Genomic DNA, 22,919 nt, shown 5'->3' with positions numbered 1-22,919 from the left:
TCCACATTGTGTTAGGTTACTACCTTATTCTAACTAGTTTTTTTCTCTCTCATCAATCTACACACAATAACACATAATGACAAAGCAAAAACAGGTTTAGACATTTTTGCACATTTATAAAAAATAAAAAACTGAAATATCACATTTACATTAGTATTCGGACCCTTTAATCAGTACTTTGTTGAAGCACATTTGGCAGCAATTACAGCCTTAAGTCTTCTTGGGTATGACGCTACAAGCTTGGCACACCTTGGCACACATGAGTTTCTCCCATTCTTCTCTCCAGCTCTTCTCAAGCTCTGTCAGGTTGAATGGGGAGCATTGCTACATCTTTGCCTCGATCCTGACTAGTCTCCCAGTCCCTGCCGCTGAAAAACATCCCCACAGCATGATGCTGCCACCACCATGCTTCACCGTAGGGAGGGTGCCAGGTTTCCTCCAGATGTGACGCTTGGCATTCAAGCCAAAGAGTTCAATCTTGATTTCATCAGACCAGAGAATCTTGTTTCTCATGGTCTGAGAGTCCTTTAGGTGCCTTTTGACAAACTCCAAGTGGGCTGTCATGTGCCATTTACTGAGGACTAGCTTCAGTCTGGCCACTCTACCAAAAAAGCCTGATTGGTGGAGTGCTGCAGAGATGGTTGTCCGTTTGGAAGGTTCTCCCATCTCCAGTGAGGAACTCTAGAGCTCTGTCAGAGTGACCATTCGGTTCTCGGTCACCTCCCTGACTAAGGCCCTTCTCCCCGATTGCTCAGTTTGGCCGGGCGGCCAGCTCTAGGAAGAGTCTTGGTGGTTCCAAACGTTTTCTATTTAAGAGCGATGGTTGTCACTGTGTTCTTGGGGACCTTCAATACTGCAGAAATGTTTTGGTACCCCTGTCTCTGAGCTCTACGGACAATTCCTTCGACCTCATGGCTTGGTTTCTGATCTGACATGCACTGTCAACTGTGGGACCTTATATAGACAGGTGTGTGCCTTTCCAAATCATGCCCAATCCATTGAATTTACCACAGGTGGACTCCAATCGTTGTAGAAACATCTCAAGGATGATCAATGGAAACAGGATGCACCTGAGCTAAATTTTGTTTCATAGCAAAGGGTCTGAATAGTTATGTAAATAAGGTATTTCGTTTTTTGTTTTTTTTGCAAATGTAAAAAAATAAAAAATAATATGTTTCCACTTTGTAATTATGGGGTATTGTGTGTAGATTGATGAGGAACAAAATGTATTTAATACATTTTAGAATAAGGCTTTAACATAACAAAATGTGGGAAAGGGGGTCTGAATACTTTTCGAATGCAGTGTGTGTGTGTATATATATATAATTCCAATCGATATATTATTATTCCAATTGAGATTGATAGATAAAGTGATACAGTTTACATACCAACATCGCTGCAGTACAAAGACGATCTCCCTCTCGCAGACGGAGTGGTATAGCCCACTTGGTTGTTTACAATGAGGTGGATGCTCCCACCAACTCTGAAGTGGGGGAGTAGTGAAATGGTGAATGTCTCCGGAACAATTCCTTGACCCGAGAATGAGGCATCCCCATGGACCTAAGAAAATGAAGGAAAGGTTCCACAATGATCACCAGTTCTTTTCAGGCCTGAAAGTTGGAAAATAATTGACGTCAACGATGGACAATGCCGGTATGTCTCCATAAACTGGACTTCAGTGTCATAATCCCTTTCTACTAGACCCCTTAATTACATATTGTACTAAAAGTGCTTTTCAATTGTGCAAGGCAAATTCACTCGAGAGCAATGAAGTACCCTTTTCTAAAGAAGTTTGACTGAGTTAATGTGTTTCCAGTTCAGAGGGAGAAGCAGGATTAATGAGTTAGCCAGCTGACTTTGATAAACAACCAGAACAACTACTGATTTCTGGTTCATTAAGAAAGCTAAACTTTGATATGTGTTTTTTGGTTGTCAAGTCAATTAGACCATGCCCATTTCAAGCTTATATTTCTCAAAAATATAAAAGTTATTTCATAATATTTAGGCAAGTTAGCTGGCTAACTCCTTGATCCTGCTTTGTAGTATATTCTTCTACGGTGTCAAACTCATTTTTGCCCACCGAGGTCCAAAGGGCCACACTTCAAACTGGTTATATTGGCCTGCCAGACAATACTCCACCGGTTATAGTGGCTTGCCATGTACAATACTCCACCGGTTATAGTGGCTTGCCATGTACAATACTCCACCGGTTATAGTGGCTTGCCATGTACAATACTCCACCGGTTATAGTGGCTTGCCATGTACAATACTCCATCGGTTATATTGGCTCGCCACAGACAATACTCCACAGGTTATATTGGCTTGCCACAGACAATAGTCCACCGGTTATATTGTCCTCAGGTTAAGCATTGTTTTTCTGGGGAGTAGTTTCCCTCCTGTTGAGCCATGTCTAGGAATGTATATCAACATATGTCTAAATAGGGCTATGTCTATGGTCTCAGTACGATACCTGGAGACAGACAACTTTATCACCAGGCTGAGCGTTCTCGTCTGGGGAGTAGTCTCCCTCCTGTTTGAGCTGCTGGCGGGCCCGGGTCTTCCCCTGGGTGACTGGGTTGATGGCCTCCAGGTGGGAAGGGTTGGGCAGCATGGTCACATGGAGGGGGTGGGCAGCACCGAAGTCCAGCTCTACAGAGGAGGTGAGGTGGGAGAGGACATCACCGATAGAGGGAGAGTCTGCTGGGAACTCACTGAGGCCACGCATTTTACGGAACATCAGCTGGAGGTGGAGGGACAGGGGAGACGGGAGTCGCACATCCCAAATAAATATCAATCAAATCAATCAAATAATCAATCAATATGTGAATAAATAAAAGTTTAAAGTCCCAGGAGTGAACCCTGAGGAAGGCAATTGGTGCCAAAACATTGGTTCATTCATATGACTGGGAGTGTGAGACCATCTTTATTAGTTATCCCAGGGTCATTCATGGTAGCCATTACAGCCATGACCTTTGATCTCGAAGATGTCTAAACCCTGACCTCTGGTGGGAACTGCAGAAGCCCCGTGAGGAGGTTAAGTCTCCCGCGGTGAGGCATTCCCATTACGATGTCCGTCACCCCGCTGTGGGCAGACAGACGGAACATCTCGTAGAACACTCCCATCATGCTCTCTGCTCCCTCACCGCCATAACGCTTCACCGTGGAGAACTTGGAGGCCAGAAAGTGATCAAACTCCTGAGGTAACACAAGAAGAAACAGGTTGTTATTGTAAAAGAGAATGTGTTCTCAATGACTTCTGGTGAAATAAAGGCAAAATACATCAAGAGATAAGTCAGCAAGATCTGTCTCAGTCTTTCTTGGAAATGAGACCAAAAGAAAAGTAACATCGATAAAAACAATACCACCTCATTCTCGCTAATAAAATAATCACTTTACTCTGATATTAGATAAGATACTAGTTTTTATTATTTAGGCAATTAAAGCTAATTAGACTATAAATACAGTACGACAACGTTTCTCTATCTATCCATTCCTCCCTCCATCCATCCATCTACCTGTGACCCCAGCATTAGCTTGTCCAGTTCTCTCCTCTCCTCGGTGGTCTCCTTCCAATTATCCATTAACCCTCCCTCCATCCATCTACCTGTGACCCCAGCATTAGCTTGTCCAGTTCTCTCCTCTCCTCGGTGGAGGTCTCCTTCCAATTATCCATTAACCCTCCCTCCATCCATCTACCTGTGACTCCAGCATGAGCTTGGCCAAGTTTTTCCTCTCCTCCGCAGTAAACATCTCTTTCTTCAGCTGCTCGAAGCGGTCTGCGAGCCACTCCCTTTCCTCCAGGCTGGTCAGCTGACTGGTCTCTATGGAAACGCGGCCACAGTAGGACTCCTCCAGGTAGCCAATCACCTCCTCCACCGACGCCTCAGCTTTCCCAAAATGCCTCAGTCCTGGATGAAAAGGAGTTCATATAAGAGTCTCCTCTTGAAGATTTTTCTTTTTAATCAGGTGAACCCTGCCTGAGTAAGATCTGTTTGGTCGCAAACATGTTGCAGTATGCAGGACAAAACATGTAGGTGTGTTGTACATGTGAGGCAATAGTGGATATGGAGGTGACAATTATGAATGACTTATCTCCATGTAGGGTTACAGGTGATGGATATTATAGACACCCTGAATAACTCAAATGTATTTATAAAGACCTTTTTACATTCCCAATTTTCAGAAAGTGATTTTACCCTCTTAATCATATCCACTAATTAATGTGTATTACCTGCATTTGAGTGGTCTATTATTTAGGAGTGATTATGTAAGTGATAACCAACGAGGGGCTATGCGTTCTCTGGAAAATAATGAACAACGTGGATGGTGTGCTTCTCGACGCGCTAGCGGAGTGGAACTAATCTTCTACGGAGTTGTATTATTTTCCAAAGAACTCATTGAGTCCCGAGTTCATTATCCTTTTTATACCATGGCTATAATTTAACAAATGTACCGCTAGAAATGTGTTCCTTTGAAAATAGAAATGATTTTCAAGATCCACTAAAGTACCTAGCAAGTTTACTAGATAGCTACAGTAGTTGCCTTGGTAACCAAACAAACAGACGCGCTAGTTTAGCTAATCAAACCATCAGTCCGATCACAGATAGATCAATGACAGTTTAGTTATAAAATCTTTGGTCCTCGCTTGCTATTATGAAAATCTAATTCAACAATGACAATGTTTTCAACTCAACTTTTTCTTTCAAAGGCAGCTTAAACATAGAACATGTAAGAATGAACTATAGCCATTGAATTCTACTGTGCTGATATACCTTGTGCATTATAGGGAAATAATGCACGCTCTAGAATGACCTTCAAACCAATCAGAAATTAGTAATAAACAATGCCATGGTATAAACTGTAATAACTGAGGTATGAGATATTATTATTGACTGTCACTGAAAATGCTTCATCCCAGGCGACACCATGCAGAGAGCCTGCGTTAAGTTGATGTGTTATTGTGAAATTGATGTGCTGCGAGCAAGTCAACAGACAAATTAGCATTAGCAGTTTGGGCCATTTCCAGGCCCTTCCCATTTAATTGGTCCAACTGTAACGTATGGTTGGTTTAGCAATTCAAATGTTTGGTGATGGGTTTAACATTGACCTCTCCATAAGGCTTCCCTACTACCTACACTACAGTATAACTACCTAGTAGTAGCTAGCTAGTAGCCTAGTAGTAGTAGGAAGATAGTAGAAAACACTGCTATGCATTATCAATGTGAAGTGTATTTATTGATAGATTGATTTAATCAATGAAGTGTTCTCCCTTTAGAAACGTATTTAATGAAGAAGTTAATAGACAACATAGACATTGCCTACCTGATGTGTTGAGGGGTCCTTGTACAGCCCCAGTCAACATGTTGATCTCTGGCACACTGTCCTCCACTGGGTCGTCAGGCAGTAGAGGGTTAATTTTAGCAGCCTTATGTCCATGTGCTCGGTAAGCCTCCACCAGGCGTGCTAGCCCATGGTCTGTGTAAACAGAGGGGGGGGGGGGGGGGGGAAACCATTTTGATTTGAATTAAACCTTCCATACATATTTGCCCATTGTAGAAGTGTTCACAAAGTGACCTTTTGGACCTGAATGCCAAAACATTCAAGAGATACAGCTGCTCAAAGTTGACCTATTTGGCATACCCCACCATAGCATGACACATCCATGTCTTCAACACTGGAAAAGATAAAACAGCCATCTTTGTAGTACTAATTTCAAAGAAATTTCAAATGGTGTACCAGCTAGCCTAAATTGCAGTTGTCTGAAGGGATAGGTCCATTCTATTAATTATATTTCTATGACTGAAATGACAACCCATCCTGTATTCAAGAGCATGTTGTGTCTCAACCGATTGCGGGCACAACACAAAAACCTCAGATGATGTAGAGCAGGGGTGGGCAAACTTTTGGGCTCGCGGGCCACATCGAGATTTTGAAATTCAGCGGGGGGGCACATTTTCTGTTAAAATCAATTTGCGGGGGCCTCCTGAGTGGTGCAGCGAGTGGTGCACTGCATCGCAGTGCTTGAGGTGTCACTACAGACCCGGGTTCGATCCCAGGCTGTGTCACAGCTGGCAGGTACATTCGCCCACTGATGGCTCCATGTGAACTACAATTCCAACTCTGTGTTTAAACATCTATATCATCGCTTTCATAACGTTTTTCAAAACATATGCCGATATCAGCGAGAAAAAAATATTTCAACAAATATATATATACTTACTGTAGCAGTTTTGCAAAGATCCACAAGCTGTGTATGTGCCCAGTTGACAAACTACACTTGTTTAAATCAAAAGGGATACTGTCAAAAAGTGATTTAATTCATATGGATTTACCCAGGGACAAAGACTGTTCCAAAACAACAGCCTTTTTTATGTAAACACGTAGGAATGGAGGGGGGGGGTTGGAAGATATCCATAGTCTATGACAAGCATTAGACACATTTCCAGTTAAATGCTAATTAAAGCAAGTAGTAAAAGTGTAGCTGTGATACGTAGTGACAACAATGACTACAACAACAACACTTCATCTGTTCTGCAATAACAACAGGTGAATGAATACAGTGCCATGAAAAAGTATTTGCCCCCTTTCTGATTTTTGCATTTTTTCTTTATACCAGAATTTGATCAGATCTTCAACCAAAATCTAGTAAATCTGATAAAATGAACCTGAGTTCACAAATTAAAAAAAAAAAGTATACACTTATTTTATTAATATGCAACACCCATTTCCCCTGTGTGAACAAGTTATTGCCTGCTTACATTCAATAACTGGTTGTGCCACCTTTAGCTGCAATGACTGCAACCAAATGCTTCCTGTAGTTGTTGATCAGTCTCTCACATTGCGGTGGAGGAATTGTAGCCTGCTCTTGCATGCAGAACTGCTTTAACTCAGCAACATTTGTGAGTTTTCAACCATAAATGTAAGAGGTAGGAAACACCTGTCTTAGGGGGTTTCAAGCACAAACTGCTCGTTTTATGTCCTGCCACAACATCTCAATTGGGATTAGGTCTGGACTTTGACTAGGCTATTCAAAACTTAAAATGTGTTGCTTTTTAGCCATTATCATAATTGTGTGTTTTGGTCATTGTCTTGCTGCATGACCCAGCTGCACTTCAGCTTCAGCTCACAGATGGATGGCCTGACATTCTCCTGTAGAATTCTCTGACACAGAGCAGAATCCATGTTTCCTTCTATTAAGGAAAGTCGTCCAGGTCGTGAAGCAGCAAAGCATCCACAAACCATCACAGTACCACCACCATGCTTGACCGTTGGTATGAGGTTCTTACTGTGAAATGCAGTGCTTGGTTTTCACCAGGCATAAATGGGACCAATGTCATCCAAAAAGTTTACTCAAGTTTGCCAAAAAGCACCTGGATGATCATCAAGACTCTTGGAAGAATGTTCTATGGACAGATGATTCAAAAGTATAACTTTTTGAACGACATGCCTGGCGAAACCAAACACTTGGTTGATATCTGTTTTTTTGGTGGAAGAAAGCAGGTTAGGGTCTCGTGGCTTACTGTACCCAGTCAACATGCTAGAGGCTCGGGCCTATTCTGTTTGAGATTCAGGGGACTCGGCCTTGACTCTGACTCAGTGGGCTTCATGCGGCCCGAGCTCTTCCCGGGTCCGACCCCTCCCTTTTTCCACAATTTGTTACGTTACAGACTTATTCTAAAATGGATTAAATACGTTTTTCTCCTCATCAATCTACACACAATACAACCATAATGATGAAGTGAGAACAGGTTTTTAGAAATGTTTACAAATGTATTAAAGAAATAAACAGATTTACATAAGTATTGCCCAGCGTTGTCCGGGTTAGGGGAAACACCTGTCTATATAAGGTACCACAGTTGATAGTGCATGTCAGAGCAAAAACCAAGCCATGAGGTCGAAGGAATTGTTCGTAGAGCTCCGAGACAGGATTGTGTCAAGGCACAAATTTCTGCAGCATTGAAGGTCCCCAAGAACATACTGGGCTCCATCTTTCTTAAATGGAAGAAGTTTGAAACCACCCACACTCTTCCTAGAGCTGGCAAAATGACCAAACTGAGCAATCGGAGGAGAAGGGCCTTGGTCAGGGAGGTGACCAAAAACCCGATGGTCACTCTGACAGAGCTCTAAAGTTCCTCTGTGGAGATGGGAGAACCTTCCAGAATGACAACCATCTCTGCAGCACTCCACCAATCAGGCCTTTTTGGTAGAGTGGCCAGACGGAAGCCACTCCTCAGTAAAAGGCACATGACAGCCCGCTTGGAGTTTGTCAAAAGTTATCTAAAGGACTCTCAGACCATGAGAAACAAGATTCTCTGGTCTGATGAAACCAAGATTGAACACTTTGGCCTGAATGCCAAGCGCCACGTCTGGAGGAAACCTGGCACCATCCCTACGGTGAAGCATTGTGGTGGCAGCATCATGCTGTGGGGATCTTTTTCAGTGGCAGGGACTGGGAGACTAGTCAGGATCGGGGGAAAGATGAACGGAGCAAAGTACAGATGATGAAATGATGAAAACCTGCTCCAGGGTGCTCAGGACTTCAGACGGAGTCAAAGGTTCACCTTCCACCTTCCAAAGGTTCACCTTCCAGCAGGATAACGACCCTAAGCACATAGCCAAGACAACGCAGGAGTGGCTTCGGGACAAGTCTCTGTGTGTCCTTGAGTGGCCCAGCCAGAGCCCCAACTTGAAACCGATCAAACATCTCTGAAGAAACCTGAAAATAGCTGTGCAGAGACCCTCCCCATTCAACCTGACAGAGCTTGAGAGGATCTGTAGAGAAGAATGGGAGAATCTCCAAATACAGGTGTGCCAAGCTTGTAGCTTCAAAGCCAAGAAGACTCGAGGCTGTAATCGCTGCCAAAGGTGCTTCAACAAAGTACTGAGTAAAGGGTCTGAATACTTATGTTAATGTGATATTTCAGTTTTTTATTTTTTACTAAACTTGCAAAAGTGTATACAAATCTGTTTTTGCTTTGTCATTATGGGGTATTGTGTGTTCCAATATGGAAGTGTTTCTTGATTCATCTGAGATCCTTGTATTTTTGTGTATTTTGTAGTTGACAATACATTTAGCCTATCTCTGTTCCCCCTCAACACGCATCCTAACGTCACACCCCTCAACTGCCTTTGTCAATTCTTGATTCTCTGTTTTTGCAGGAATCTTCTAGGTTGGATGGAAGAAGGAACCAAGGGCAGGACGACAGTAGTTATCCAGCCTGCTGACTAAGAAATGTAAATAGGTGATGTTTGCTGTCTATCTTGCTCTCCATCTCTCAGTATGTCTGCCTAACTGGCAGATTTCTGAGGTGCAACAGTCAATGTAATTGCTAGGCTAAGTCTAACTTAGCGAAGTCCTTAGGTAATGGTTGACTACGATTCATCTGTCTTTACAGTTCCTGAAATATGTCAATGACCTGATGCATGGCCTCTTCAGCAGTGCTTGGCCACCCACTCAGTTACCAGTGAGCTATTCTGCCACATCCCAGGGAAAGGAGAGCAGAACCATCCCTGCTTAAAGTCATAGTCATTCACAGTAAGTTGTGTATGCAAAATGCAAAATGTTTTTCTTCTGTTTGATACTCTGATCTTCAATGTGTATTAATTCCTACTAACCAGCTTTGTAAGAGCTAGGTTTGTACTAGCTGTGCTGATGATCAGTGTTTTCCCCCCTGCAACAGGTCTCACAGACTGGATTCCCCAAGAGACATGTCATTCAGCTACCCTGATCTTAGCACATTTTTTTCTAAGAGTGTATTCTAGAACCTAAAAGGGTTCATCGGATGTCCCCATAGGAAAACCCTTTGAATAACCCTTTTTGTTTCCAGGTAGAACTCTTTTGAGTTCCATGTAGAATCCTTTCCGCAGAGGGTTCTATTTGAAACCAAAAAGGGTTCTACCTGGAACCAAAAAGGGTTCTCCTATTGGGACAGCCAAATAACCCTTTTGTCTGAGAGTGTAGTTTAAGTAGATCCAATTGAAATAGCACCGCTCTAATAATATACGTTTGTAAAGCAAATAAACTCCTGTTTTAACTCACCTTCCTTTAACGTGCTAAACCCTTGTGTGCTGATTCAACAGACACCTCCCTTGGTGAGTCATGCTCTTGCTCATTCTCACTGTCACTCACTCAAACTCACATGTGCGCAGTTGCAGAGAAGAAGAAAATATTTGACAATTACACCCATTTCTAACAATGTTTGTTGCAGGAATGACATGACAGACAACTTTTGAGAGATAATATTTTGTCTCTTTATTTCCTCTTTAGACGTACTTACATTTTTGCATCTACCTTTCTTTCTTTTTTTTACTGAGGACATCTGGCAATTGGGGGAACCTCTGTCCGGGACAATGTCCTCAGGATTATGGAGTGGTATGTTTGTCCGGGACAATGTCCTCAGGAATATGGAGTGGTGCGTTTGTCCGGGACAATGTCCTCAGGATTATGGAGTGGTGCGTTTGTCCGGGACAATGTCCTCAGGATTATGGAGTGGTGCGTTTGTCCGGGACAATGTCCTCAGGTTTATGGAGTGGTGCGTTTGCCGCGGACAATGTCCTCAGGATTATGGAGTGGTGTGTTTGTCCGGGGACAATGTCCTCAGGATTATGGAGTGGTGCGTTTGTCCGGGACAATGTCCTCAGGTTTATGGAGTGGTGTGTTTCCCGGACAATGTCCTCAGGATTATGGAGTGGTGTGTTGTCCGGGGCAATGTCCTCAGGATTATGGAGTGGTGCGTTTGTCCGGGACAATGTCCTCAGGTTATGGAGTGGTGCGTTTGCCGGACAATGTCCTCAGGTTTATGGAGTGGTGTGTTTGTCCGGGACAATGTCCTCAGGTTATGGAGTGGTGCGTTTGCCGGGACAATGCCTCAGGATTATGGAGTGTGCGTTTGTCCGGGACAAAGTCCTCAGGTTTATGGAGTGGTGTGTTTGCCCGGGACAATGTCTCAGTTTATGGAGTGGTGTGTTTGTCCGGGACAATGTCCTCAGGATTATGGAGTGGGTGTTTGTCCGGACAATGTCCTCAGGATTATGGAGTGGTGCGTTTGTCCGGGACAATGTCTCAGGATTATGGAGTGGTGGTTTGTCCGGGACAATGTCCTCAGGATTATGGAGTGGTGTTTTGTCCGGGACAATGTCCTCAGGATTATGGAGTGGTGTGTTTGTCCGGGACAATGTCCTCAGGATTTATGGAGTGGTGCGTTTGTCCGGGACAATGTCCTCAGTTTATGGAGTGGTGTGTTTGCCCGGACAATGTCCTCAGGATTATGGAGTGTGTTTGCCGGGACAATGTCCTCAGGGATTATGGAGTGTGGTGCTGTTTGCGCCGGGACAATGTCCTCAGGATTATGAGAGCGGTGTGTTTGCCCGGACAATGTCCTCAGGATTATGGAGTGGTGTGTTTGTCCGGGACAATGTCCTCAGGATTATGGAGTGGTGTGTTTGCCCGGGACAATGTCCTCAGGATTATGGAGTGGTGTGTTTGCCCGGGACAATGTCCTCAGGATTATGGAGTGGTGCGTTTGTCCGGGACAATGTCCTCAGGTTTATGGAGTGGTGTGTTTGTCCGGGACAATGTCCTCAGGATTATGGAGTGGTGCGTTTGTCCAGGACAATGTCCTCAGGATTATGGAGTGGAGTGTTTGTCCGGGACAATGTCCTCAGGATTATGGAGTGGTGCGTTTGTCCGGGACAATGTCCTCAGGATTATGGAGTGGAGTGTTTGTCCGGGACAATGTCCTCAGGATTATGGAGTGGTGCGTTTGTCCGGGACAATGTCCTACGCTTCAGATCGCCTCTTGTGCTCAAAGGTCCTTGATGAGGATCCACCCCCCATCACACCACTCTTATTCATCATTAATAAATATAAATCATTTGAACTTTATATACTCTGTGTCCCAGTATTTCTATGCATGTAATGTGTGTGGTTGAATTATGAAACATTACTGGATGCAGATGTCCAAAATGTTTGATGTAGATTTGTTTTTGCCATTGCTTGATCTATTTTAAATGTAAGAATATGTTGCCGATTTAAACTTAAATTGGTTACTATAGAAACAAATAGAAATGCAATGAACAATATTTTCAATATCAAACTTTATACTCTGCAATACTTTTTACAGTAGGTAATACGCTGTAGTCAGGTAGTCATTACCAGGTTATGATGAGGTCTTAACTATGACCAGTAGGCTACATAATATAGCACATAATATACAGGTCACAATTATGACGCAATTGGTAATATGGTGGTCAGAAAAATACGTCATATTCCGGTCAGTAAAAAGTCGGTGGTAAAAACAGTTTGCACCAGAATAAGACGTCATACAGTTGTCTTTTCAACCTGGTTTTGCTCACTGATAATGTTGCCCAACATTCTTGCTTTGCTATAGAATAATAGCTAAAGGTTAAAGATGTCCATTATCAGGAAAAACTACTGACCTCGATTGAGTGCAGTGATATACGAGACTGGGTCACTGTGCAACTTCGTGTCCCCCTGGCTTTGTTTGGGTCGGTGACCGTAGACTCCTTTCCGGGTATGATACAGACAACCGACGACCGGTCGCGCGACACTGAGAGGTACTCTGCTGACGTGGTACAAGTTTTTCAGGAATAGTATCGCTGACATGATTTTAAGGGAATAAAATAAGTTTAAAAAACGACGTAGCTAGTTAATCTAGACGGATACACACGCTACAGAGCAGCAGCCACACTGCTGTGAAAGATAGGAGGTGGCACCATACTTCAAGCTGATTGGTTGAGCCGTCGGCGTGTTTCGCGGAAGTGCAGAGGTTATATAGTTTAATGTTGAATCAACTCAGGTGCACGTGTAGCCAGCCAGTTGAATCAGATTGTAATGTATCACTTTCACGTTTATATCACGTATGATTGACAACCCAGATGATTATGCGCAACAAGTGCCTCCATCAAACACGCACTGTTGGGTTTGGCCTCGTAAACCTTCCCCATTTTGCCCTAGGCCACTACAGGGTGGTGAGGAGGAGTCTACCGTGTATGGATAACATCGACTTCACCATTAATTTTCTTTATTCAGGTTCACTCAAACATTGTTTTAAACGTTGTTTTACTATTGACAGTTACAGTAGACTTCGGGTTTGTATATCGATTCGCTCTCCTTAAATAAAAGTAAATCAGATTTGTAATGTATGTACATGTACTCACCTGGACTGCCTGAGGGTGGCGTTGTTACTAATTAGTACGTGTTCGTCTGTATTTGGTACTTGACTCATGACATCAGATAAACATTGTTATTTTACCCGTATCTCTGCCTCATTGTGCGATATATTATTGCATGGTGTCGGAAGTAAAACAAAAAACAACATTTGAGAGTTTGGATCCAGAAATTCAGCCTATGTTTCTGGATTCAAACTCTCCAATTTTTCCTCTAGGCTCAGAGTAGTTGGTGGAATCATTTTCTCCATGTTTCGTAATGTTGAGCTTTCCTATGTATTACTTTTTAAATGTAAGAATATGTTGCAGATTTAAACTTTCATCGCCAGTGGCTTCTCAGAAAACCAGAAAAGTGCCTGTAGCACTAAAATAAAAACTTGAAAAGGAACTTAACCACAAGGAAAAGATGGATGTCATCGTCAAGCAAACTGAGCCTAGTGAATGGGTAAACAGCTTGGGGACAATCGTGAAGCCAAACACAATACGGGTATGTGTAACGGATGTGAAATGGCTAGCTAGTTAGCGGGTACGCGCTAGTAGCGTTTCAATCAGTTACGTCACTTGCTCTGAAACCTAGATGTAGTGTTGCCCCTTGCTCTGTAAGGGCCGCGGCTTTTGTGGAGCGATGGGTAACGACGCTTCGTGGGTGTCAGTTGTTGATGTGTGCAGAGGGTCCCTGGTTCGCGCCCGGGTCGGGGTGAGGGGACGTACTAAAGTTATACTGTTACATATGCATGAAACCACAAGATCTAAACAAAGCCATCAAGAGAGAACATGATCCTTTACGTACCATTGAAGAGGTAGTTGCTGAAATCCCTAACGCCAAGGTATTTTCAGTTGTTGATGAAATGCCCAACGTCAAGGTTTTTTCAGTTGTTGATGCAAACCAAGGATTTCGGCAAATCCAACTGGATGAAGAGAGCTCCCGACTCTGCACGTTCAATACGCCGTTTTGGAGGTATTCCTTCAAGAGACTGTTGTTCGGAATCACGTCCGCTCCAGAGGTTTTCCAGAGGTGCCTCGCCCAGCATTTGAAAGGTCTGGAAGGTGTCTTAAACACCATGGATGACATTATTGTATGGGGTGATGACACGGAGCAACACGACCGGAGACTGAGACAGCTACTAGACAGACTGAGGAGCATCAACTTGAAACTGAATAAGGGCAAGTGCAAAATCAGAATGACAGAAATCAGCTACACTGGACGTGCTATCAAAACGGCACTCCAGGGTAAGCCTACACGAAACACAGCCCTCATGTTTAGTGTTTCTAAAACTCCCTATGGGAAAAATGAATGGTGGAAAAACTATTGGAACCATTTCCCTGTTTGACCGTTGGTTTTGTGGGTATTACGACACCTCCACTGTGGGGCTCTATAGGGAAATGAATGGAATGCCAAAAATAAGATCTGTGTTAAACACAGGCTTAGGAGACCTTATACATTTTATTATACGTCTATCAGATAATCTTCATCAGCTGACCTCACTTTTTGTGAATTTTGAATAATTTATGTAATCAGGAAAAAACACAAAGGCTTCATAATTCATAAAGGTCATTGTAACTGACTGATATTATCTCATAGAACAAAACTTATAAGATCTCCCAAGCCTGTGTTAACTTCAGACCTTATGTTCGGCGTTTATCCCAAAATCCTATTCTTTCCCCATTAATTTTCCCCATAGGAATGGCTGAACGAACTGGAGGTAACTCATTTCCGGTTATTAGAACTACAAGCTGGCGAACTCGATTGAATACTCCTTCTCAAAACCCATTGGATGAGAAGTTCAGAGGGGCCGGACCGCTGGCTTTCTCATCCAATGGATTTAGAGAAGGAGGCGAAGATGCGAGGAGTCTGCAATTGAGATTCTCCCACAGACATGCACTCAGACCCAAATACACATTGCAGGATCATTACTAGATGGAGTAAAGCTATGACCGGAAGTGACTTGTTGTAGCAGGTTAGGCGAGCATTTTAACTAACTCTTAACCCTATTCTTAATATTAACCTAAGGCTCCTAACCTGCTACGTTAATTTGCCTAACCTATATTATTAAGGGGGGGGGGGGGGGGGGGGCAGCAGGAGAGGGAATGTTTATTATGTGAAGGGGGGTGGAGGCTATTCAGCAGCCTGATGGTCTGAGGGTAGAAAAATGTATTGGCCAGTCTTTTCTGATGATCTTCTTGGCCTTCCTGCGACACCTGGTGGTGGTGTCCTGTAGGACAGGCAGTGTGCACAAATGGCGCGTTGGGCTGCACGTATCGCCTTCAGAATAGCCTTGCTGTCCGCGGCGGGGGTGTTGCTATACCAGGCTGTGATGCAGCCCGACAGTATGCTCTTGATGGTACTCCTGTAGAACACTGTGAGGGCCCTCGGGTAATCTCTTCAGCATCCTGAGGTTGACGAGTCGATGTCGTGCCTTCACTACGGTGTCCGTGTGGTTAGACCATTTCAGCTTTTCTGAGATATGTACGCCGAGGAATTTGAAGTTATTGACCGTCTCCACGGCGGCCAGGTTGATAAGGATGGTGGCGTGTCCAGCTGGAATCCTCCTGAATTCCACAATCAGCTCCTTTGTTTTGCTAACGTTGAGGGAGAGATTGAGGTTGTTCTTGATAACTCAAGTAGATATTTTCTACTTTTTATTTGAATGAAAAACATATGATAAATGAATTGTGGTTTTGTAGGTGATCAGAGATGAAGGGAACTGGGTTAGAAACAGTTCTTATTCAGTACAATATACTTATGATTCATCCATCAATTTATACTGTATATTAACTGCAGTTACACTTGTCAACAATAGATGGTGACAGTGTATTTGTGTCTCGTTTAACCTACATTGTGAGTCAATGTGCCAGTCAGTTGAGCTACGGTTATTACCATTTTGAATCTCTCGTAACTTCCCTGTAGGAGAAGATTGGTCAAATGCAGAGCTATGACGAGTAGGCCTAGTCTATAAGGTATTTCCATATTTAAAATATAATTAAAGCGAAAGGAAATTCTGATCACAAATACATAGGTTAGCCTACATACATAATATCTTTCTGCAGTCCCCTATATAGGTTTTCTTCAAGGTAAGAGCTTCTAATCTTTGTCAAGTAGGTCAATATCTAATCTAATAGGCATAGCATAACATATTTATCGGCATATGGTAGCTTAATCTTTGAGTTAAAGGGAAAACATAATTTAGGTCTACTTGTATGACTTTTGTGATGCAATTATTAGGAAAAATCCATCATAATCAATAATGTAAGCCCGAAGAGCTAGGGTAAACCATTTTTTCCCCAATTAAAAAGTAGGCCTAACTACCTAGACTAATTATTGTAGGCTATAAATTATTAAACTCCAATCATATATATTGATTTTATTCAGTTAAATTCTTCAATTCAGTTGCTTCCCATTCCGTAGGTTCTAAAACACCCACAAGGTGTCCGTCTCTCTCTGTCTCAGGTCCAGCATGGATAAATTGAGAGATTAAGACGTTTCTGACGGATGTCCTGTCAGCGGACCCCAGTCACATCCTTCAGCATGTAGATGAGCAGAAACTTGTGACTTTACGCGAATACAGGAAGCTGCAAATCTTCAGTAAATCAGCCCCGGAAGATTCTATCATCCGTTTGCTGGATACACACATCAGTAAAGACGGTGAGACCTGCAGTAAATTCCTGACCCTGTTACAGCAGCCAGACATCAGAACATCTTTCCCCAGACTGAAGAAAAGCAAAATGTTTGAAGTGTAATGCACTACTTTTAAATCATGTTGCAGGTCTGTTTTTAAAAGTTTTGTGATTCAACTTCTGTTTTTGTATGTATGTTGGTTGTTGTCTTATGCTGCACAAATCATTTCTTAATTAGAGCATAATACAGTTTTCTAATCTAACGACAACAGCGACATAGCCCCGGCACCCAGCAACCCCATACGCTGTCCCAACCTCTTCCTCCACAGTCCACACCCCAGGCCCAACCACAGGTACAACCATTTTAAAGCATACATTTCCATACTTTTTTGCACATACTGATTGAATCATGAACTATGTATACTGTTAGTAGGATTGTACCTAAAATGTCTGACAATTTTTTGCCCTTGGAAGCCCCAATGAATAGACACCATTATCATTGAGGACCACTTTGAAAACAAGTGTTTTAATGTTTCAGTGTTATCCTCTGCAAATACACTGCGCACCTTGCTGTATGATTTTAAACGAAATAAATTAATTTAAAATTTGTAAAGGGTTACACATCAAGTAACAAAATGTAAACTAGAGGACTCTTATTGGCCATTGACTAGAGTGAATCTATTGTACAGAACAGCCATAGGAACTTTGAGGCAAAACCTTACAGATCAATATATATGGTATCTTGTGGGGGGGGGGGGGGGGGGGTGACATTGTTATATTATTGTTCTTGTTAGGTTCAACCTTCCAACTACCTTCCAAAGACGTCGATCACCTGGTGGGAAAGACTATGAGAAAAAAATCCACAGCTTGTGGATACATCTGTGGCGTTTCAGAGTTGAAGATGGGATACCTGGGTAAATACTTTCACGCAGTTCTATAGCAAGCTGATAGGCCGATGGACATTCTCATTTTGGAACCAGAGCAACGAAAACGTTTTTCAGGAGCGAGAGAAGGGTCAATCAAACAGTGTAATAAGTTTGATCGTGTCTGGTTTATAGTATAATAAGCTTGAATCGTGTCTGGTTTATAGTTATTCATAAGCTTGATCGTGTCTGTTTATAGTATCATAAGCTTGATCGTGCTGGTTTATAGTATAATAAGCTTGATCGTGTCTGGTTTATAAGTATATATAAGCTTGATCGTGTCTGTTTATAGTATCATAAGCTTGATCGTGTCTGGTTTATAGTATAATAAGCTTGATCGTGTCTGGTTTATAGTATAATAAGCTTGATCGTGTCTGGTTTATAGTATAATAAGCGTAATATAATGGTGTAATATTGACTGTCTTTATTCGTCTCTTTTTCCAGGTTAAGCTGAAGGGAATCTCATTTGAGAAACTTGGCATAAACAAGTACAAAGACGGCATAAAGTTCACAAACAAATCCAAATTGACTTTCATGAAACGCAAAAAGCCTACAGAAGGAAGCCACCGCTGAGCAAATATAAGAAATATTTTGAATTAAAGATGCATAGACCTACTACGTCAGAACACGCTCTCTCACTGACAGTGTGGAGTTCAATGTTCTGACCAAAGGGAATTAAGCCTACATTATGTAAATACGTTGTTTTATTTGAAGTAGCCATTAGAGCTGCACCGTGACAGCAATCACCATATCTAACCACTTGCAGTAGGCCTACTGCAGCTTACAGGAAATTGAGTAGCTATAGATTGACTGTGTATTAGCCTACAGTTTGTGAAATAACTATTCCAAACACAACATAGCATGTAGCCTAGTGCCATCTACACATTGCATTGGGCAAAACAACCAGCGTTTTAACATTCATTTGCAACTGTTATTTCGCTTCTTAATGTTTACTTAGTAGCCAGTTCCACCACTGGGCGGCTAATTTATGTTCATGATACTATATAACCTATTATTAGTAACCGAATACAATCAGAATGTAATAAAAGTTTAGAAATGTGTACTTTTAGACATTAACCCCATTTGGTCTCATTTTTTTATTATTTTGGCCCTGTGAAGTGGCCACTTCAGTGCACAGTCATCATGATCTACAATAACTTGTTTTAAAATAGTCATGTGGTCATCATGGTACACAACACATGCCTGCCTCTGGGTCTTTCTGAACATAGTCCAATGACGTATAAACACAATAGCCTTGTCCAATAGTGTGTGGGCAAAGGGTACATCAGTTGTTCATTGCCCTTTATTCAGTAGTACTTAAAATACTGAGGTTCTTGCAGTTTAGTTTGTAAACATCTTGAATACCAAGATATTTGGTGGCATCCTCAGACGATGGGAGTACTTCACCTGCAGGGCTTCTTTTTGAACAAAACAGAACACACAATCACTCACGGCCCCACAAATATGTTATGTCCATAGTCTACTGTATATTAGTAATAATATAGCAGTAAACTCAAATGATAAAATCAGCAAATGCTTGGAAACAAAATAAATAAGCAAAGAGAAGGACAATGGAAAGAAACAAGTTAGGAAGACAGACACTGGGGAGTTTGTAAATGTTGTCACGTCACTGGACAGGCACTGGGACTACACAACACACAGACACATTGAATATTAGGGAAAAATGGTTTAATTTTGGAGACAGAGGCAAAGAAACACACCACACATGAACAAACATTTACCAAATAAAACATTGACTGATTTCGAACTACACACCACTGCTTCTATGGGAAAAATAGAAATATCTACCAACAGGTAAAGGAAAAAGCCCAGAAACTAAACAAATATTAAACTAAGACATTTATCTATCCATACAAGTTGTCTATAATAAGCCCAGATGGTCATTTTTAATAACCATGTGGACAGAGCACGGCACTAACATGAAACTGACCACGATTTTAGAGGATCCCCACCCCCCCCCCCAATATAGAAACTGAATAACGAAGTGAGGAACATGTAGAATGCAAGTTAATTAAATCAAAATTAAGGTTATTTATTTAAGAAACAAAAAAACATACTATCAGAAATGTTATCATTGACGACCACCAAGAAGCAAAACTCAAGACTAGCACATTCAAGGCGAGGGCCTTAGAGAGGACAGACATTTTTTTTTTTTCAATATATATTTTTTTCTTTAATTATTTCCAATATAAAAAAAGCTTCACTGGTACAAAATACATATGCACAACCAGTATTGTAGAAATTGGAAAGAGCCAGTTTGTCATTTCATTTTTTTCTCCAAATCCCACCCAAATTTCAAAAGTTTAATTAAAAACAAAAATCACTACTGTAAATGTTTTACAGATCAACATGATGGACCGCGACTTTGGCTTTTCTCAAGACAACAAACATCTATCAAATAATTTATGTGGAGAAGAACATGAAGTCCTATCAATTATTAAATCAGATAAGAAAAAAGAGGGTACAGAAAAAAAGGACTGATTTTTGACCAAGACAATATCTAAGCGATGCAAAGCTACCACACTTTGTCAAACAGCACTTCAGAGTATGAGAATAGAAAAACGGTGACCAGTGATAGAGATACTGCGAAAAGTCCCAAGATGCACCCTATTCCCTACATAGTGCACTACTTTTGACCAGATTAAATGGGCCCTGGCCAAAAGTAGTGCACTACGCAGGGAATTTGGGTGCCATTTGGAATTAGTCCTAAAAATGATGGTTGTGACGGAAGCCCCCGAAGTGAGAGTTTCTAGTTCCTATACCCTGACCCATGTGTGATTTTTATATTGTGCTTATATTTCAACATTTACGGTAACACTTTACAATACAGTTGTATAACTACCCATTATAATCAATTAAAATATTTACTAACATTTGTTAACAGTTTGTTGTAGCCTACATACCAAATTGTTTAACAAACTGTTATATAGTCAATGTTAATAATGCACCACTACCCAGGTTTTGGTTAACGTGAAAAGGATTACTATTCTATAATCAATAAATCAAATCAATATACAGTAACTTTACCATTTTACCCAACAACTAGGCATTCATATTATAGCAATACATTGTCTGTGACTGTACCGCAAAGCACTCAACTTTGTCCACTCACTAACAGGGTGATTTGTCTTCAAAAAGGTTTGGGTTGTTCAATGTATGATAATATTCACAAATTACTTGCCAATGTGTTAAAATTCAGTACATCACGTACCATTTGAAGCAATAACATCACAAAGTGGGAAACACAGCGGGTGATTTAGCCTTAATGACACACTGGTATGTATATTATAACAAAAGCAAACTGAGCGTTCCTAACTGCAGTAATCTCTAGTCCCTAAACCATGGCCTAATAGCATCTGTGTAGGCAGTTTCTAGATATATGGCACTGAGTGTTGTATATTGGGATAGAAAAACTCACTGCAAAAAGCACATTCCCCATCTTATTCAACATAAAATGTTTATTAGTGGTACCTTGGTAGTTCTGGGAAGTGCCACCAACCCATGCTTAAAAAAACAAAAACAGATTTGCAAAAAAAAAAAAAAAAAAGGTTTACATTGCCTCCAATATTTCTGCTTATAAACAGACAAAACCAAATCACTACCATTCAACAACAAACACTTCAAATCTTCTCAAGTGCTGCTAGAACTTAAGCTAAAAAAAAGATTAAAAAAAGAAAAAAAAAGAAACGGGTGCCATCTTGGGTGATTTGCAATAAAATAATTATTTAAAAAAGCGAACCAAAACTGAAAAATGCATTTTGTGGCTCGTTAATCCCAAGTCTGTTGAGAGAAAGACACCGTAGGCAGTGCTTGGCATCTTCCACACAGAGCTGAATCTCAAACACGAAGGACCCTGAGTTGACGACCCTTGTTTAGCGCCTTCTGGGTCATATTCATAAAGCGCCGTGTGCCGATTTAGGGTCAGCTTTTGAGTTTGTATCATATAATGAATAAGATTACATGAACAGGTGGGACCTGATCCTAGGCGCTTTGTGAATATGGGATCAGGTACGCATATTTTTGGGGGAACCTTTCTTTGGGGCGGGAAACAAGATGCGGGGGGAGGGGGCTGGATGTAAATTATTTGCGCTGTCCCATCATCTCTGCAGTACAACTAACAGAAAGTAGGCTGGTCCATTATCAACCCAATAAAGACACTTCTGTTCTGAGTAGTAAACTTTATGCCGAAACATGGAATGCTTTTGTAAACCAACACTTTTGGTGTGTGGGGGGGTTCAACAGTGACCATTTTGAATAGAAAATTATTTGAAATTTTTAAATGTTGGATTTCAACTATCTTATCACCAACAAATACATTGTGTGAGAGAGAGATCTAATACAAAGTCCCCTGTGTGATTTCACATTCAGGGGCTCCCAGTGTTCTTACTGTCACAGAACAAAGTGTGTGTTGAGAAATTGGGCACTCACATGAAAGCATATTGTAAGAACGAAAAAAAAAAAGAAAAAAAAATGCGAGTTTGACACATGGGCACTTTAAACAAAAACACCCCGTCTGTCTTCTGTGGTAACAGACATTATCTTGCAATATGAGGTATCCATAAGCAAAAACATCCATTTACGAAATCATCAACAAGAAATTCACACAAAAAAAATTCTCAAGACCATAAGAATTTAACACTAAATTGAAACTATTTTCTTTGTTAACGTAGGAAAAACACTAATTTAGTCATATATATTCCCCAAGATGAGACAATGACAATCTACTTACCTGAAAAAAGGTTGCAGAGGTAAAAAATAGCAAATACCCAGGAAGGAATTCTGACAACACGTGTAAGTATCAATTACATACCGCTAGTAACGACAGTTATTTTTTTGAAAGGCTGTGTTGTGTTGACCGAGCAAACAGTCCCCCCCCCTAACCATTTAAAACCATTATACACTTAGACCTAGATGACATTACAACATAATCTCAAAAAGAACCCCAAAGTTAACCTGGGTTTCTGTTTTACTTAGCTTTAAACTTCTATAGATTCAATGGTATAAATATAGGTAATCTAAGTGTGCATTTAAACCACAGATTGTCTATTTGTGAATCACTTCTAAAAAAAGTTCAGACTCGTAGTAGGTAGTAATTTCCCCTAGTAGTCAAGAGCAAATTCTACCTCCGTTGTGCCGTCAATATTTTTGAAAAAAAGAATAAAACAAAAATAG

At 41.4% G+C, this 22,919-nt stretch overlaps 1 protein-coding gene and 1 long non-coding RNA gene across 2 annotated transcripts in view; one reads left to right on the top strand and one right to left on the bottom strand.

The window, feature by feature from the left end:
- LOC111962791 (2-oxoadipate dehydrogenase complex component E1-like) overlaps positions 1-12,837 on the bottom strand; it is a 37,507-nt gene extending 24,670 nt beyond the window's left edge. The window contains 6 exon segments of the mRNA XM_070443243.1: positions 1,389-1,560; positions 2,471-2,740; positions 3,001-3,195; positions 3,697-3,908; positions 5,323-5,475; positions 12,439-12,837. Coding sequence (XP_070299344.1) covers positions 1,389-1,560; positions 2,471-2,740; positions 3,001-3,195; positions 3,697-3,908; positions 5,323-5,475; positions 12,439-12,625 — 1,189 coding nt within the window. The 5' untranslated portion in view covers positions 12,626-12,837.
- A 3,206-nt stretch (positions 12,838-16,043) lies between these two features.
- Positions 16,044-18,864, top strand: LOC111962790 (uncharacterized). The gene is made up of 3 exons (XR_011479745.1): positions 16,044-16,831; positions 17,076-17,717; positions 18,171-18,864. It is a non-coding gene; the product is annotated as an uncharacterized lncRNA (long non-coding RNA).
- Positions 18,865-22,919: the final 4,055 nt, after the last annotated feature.

Source organism: Salvelinus sp. IW2-2015, linkage group LG4q.1:29 (genome assembly GCF_002910315.2).
Source record: "Salvelinus sp. IW2-2015 linkage group LG4q.1:29, ASM291031v2, whole genome shotgun sequence".
Taxonomy (NCBI): domain Eukaryota; kingdom Metazoa; phylum Chordata; class Actinopteri; order Salmoniformes; family Salmonidae; genus Salvelinus; species Salvelinus sp. IW2-2015.
The sequence above is the reverse complement of the archived record's forward strand: the minus strand, read 5'-3'. Positions and strand labels throughout refer to the sequence as shown.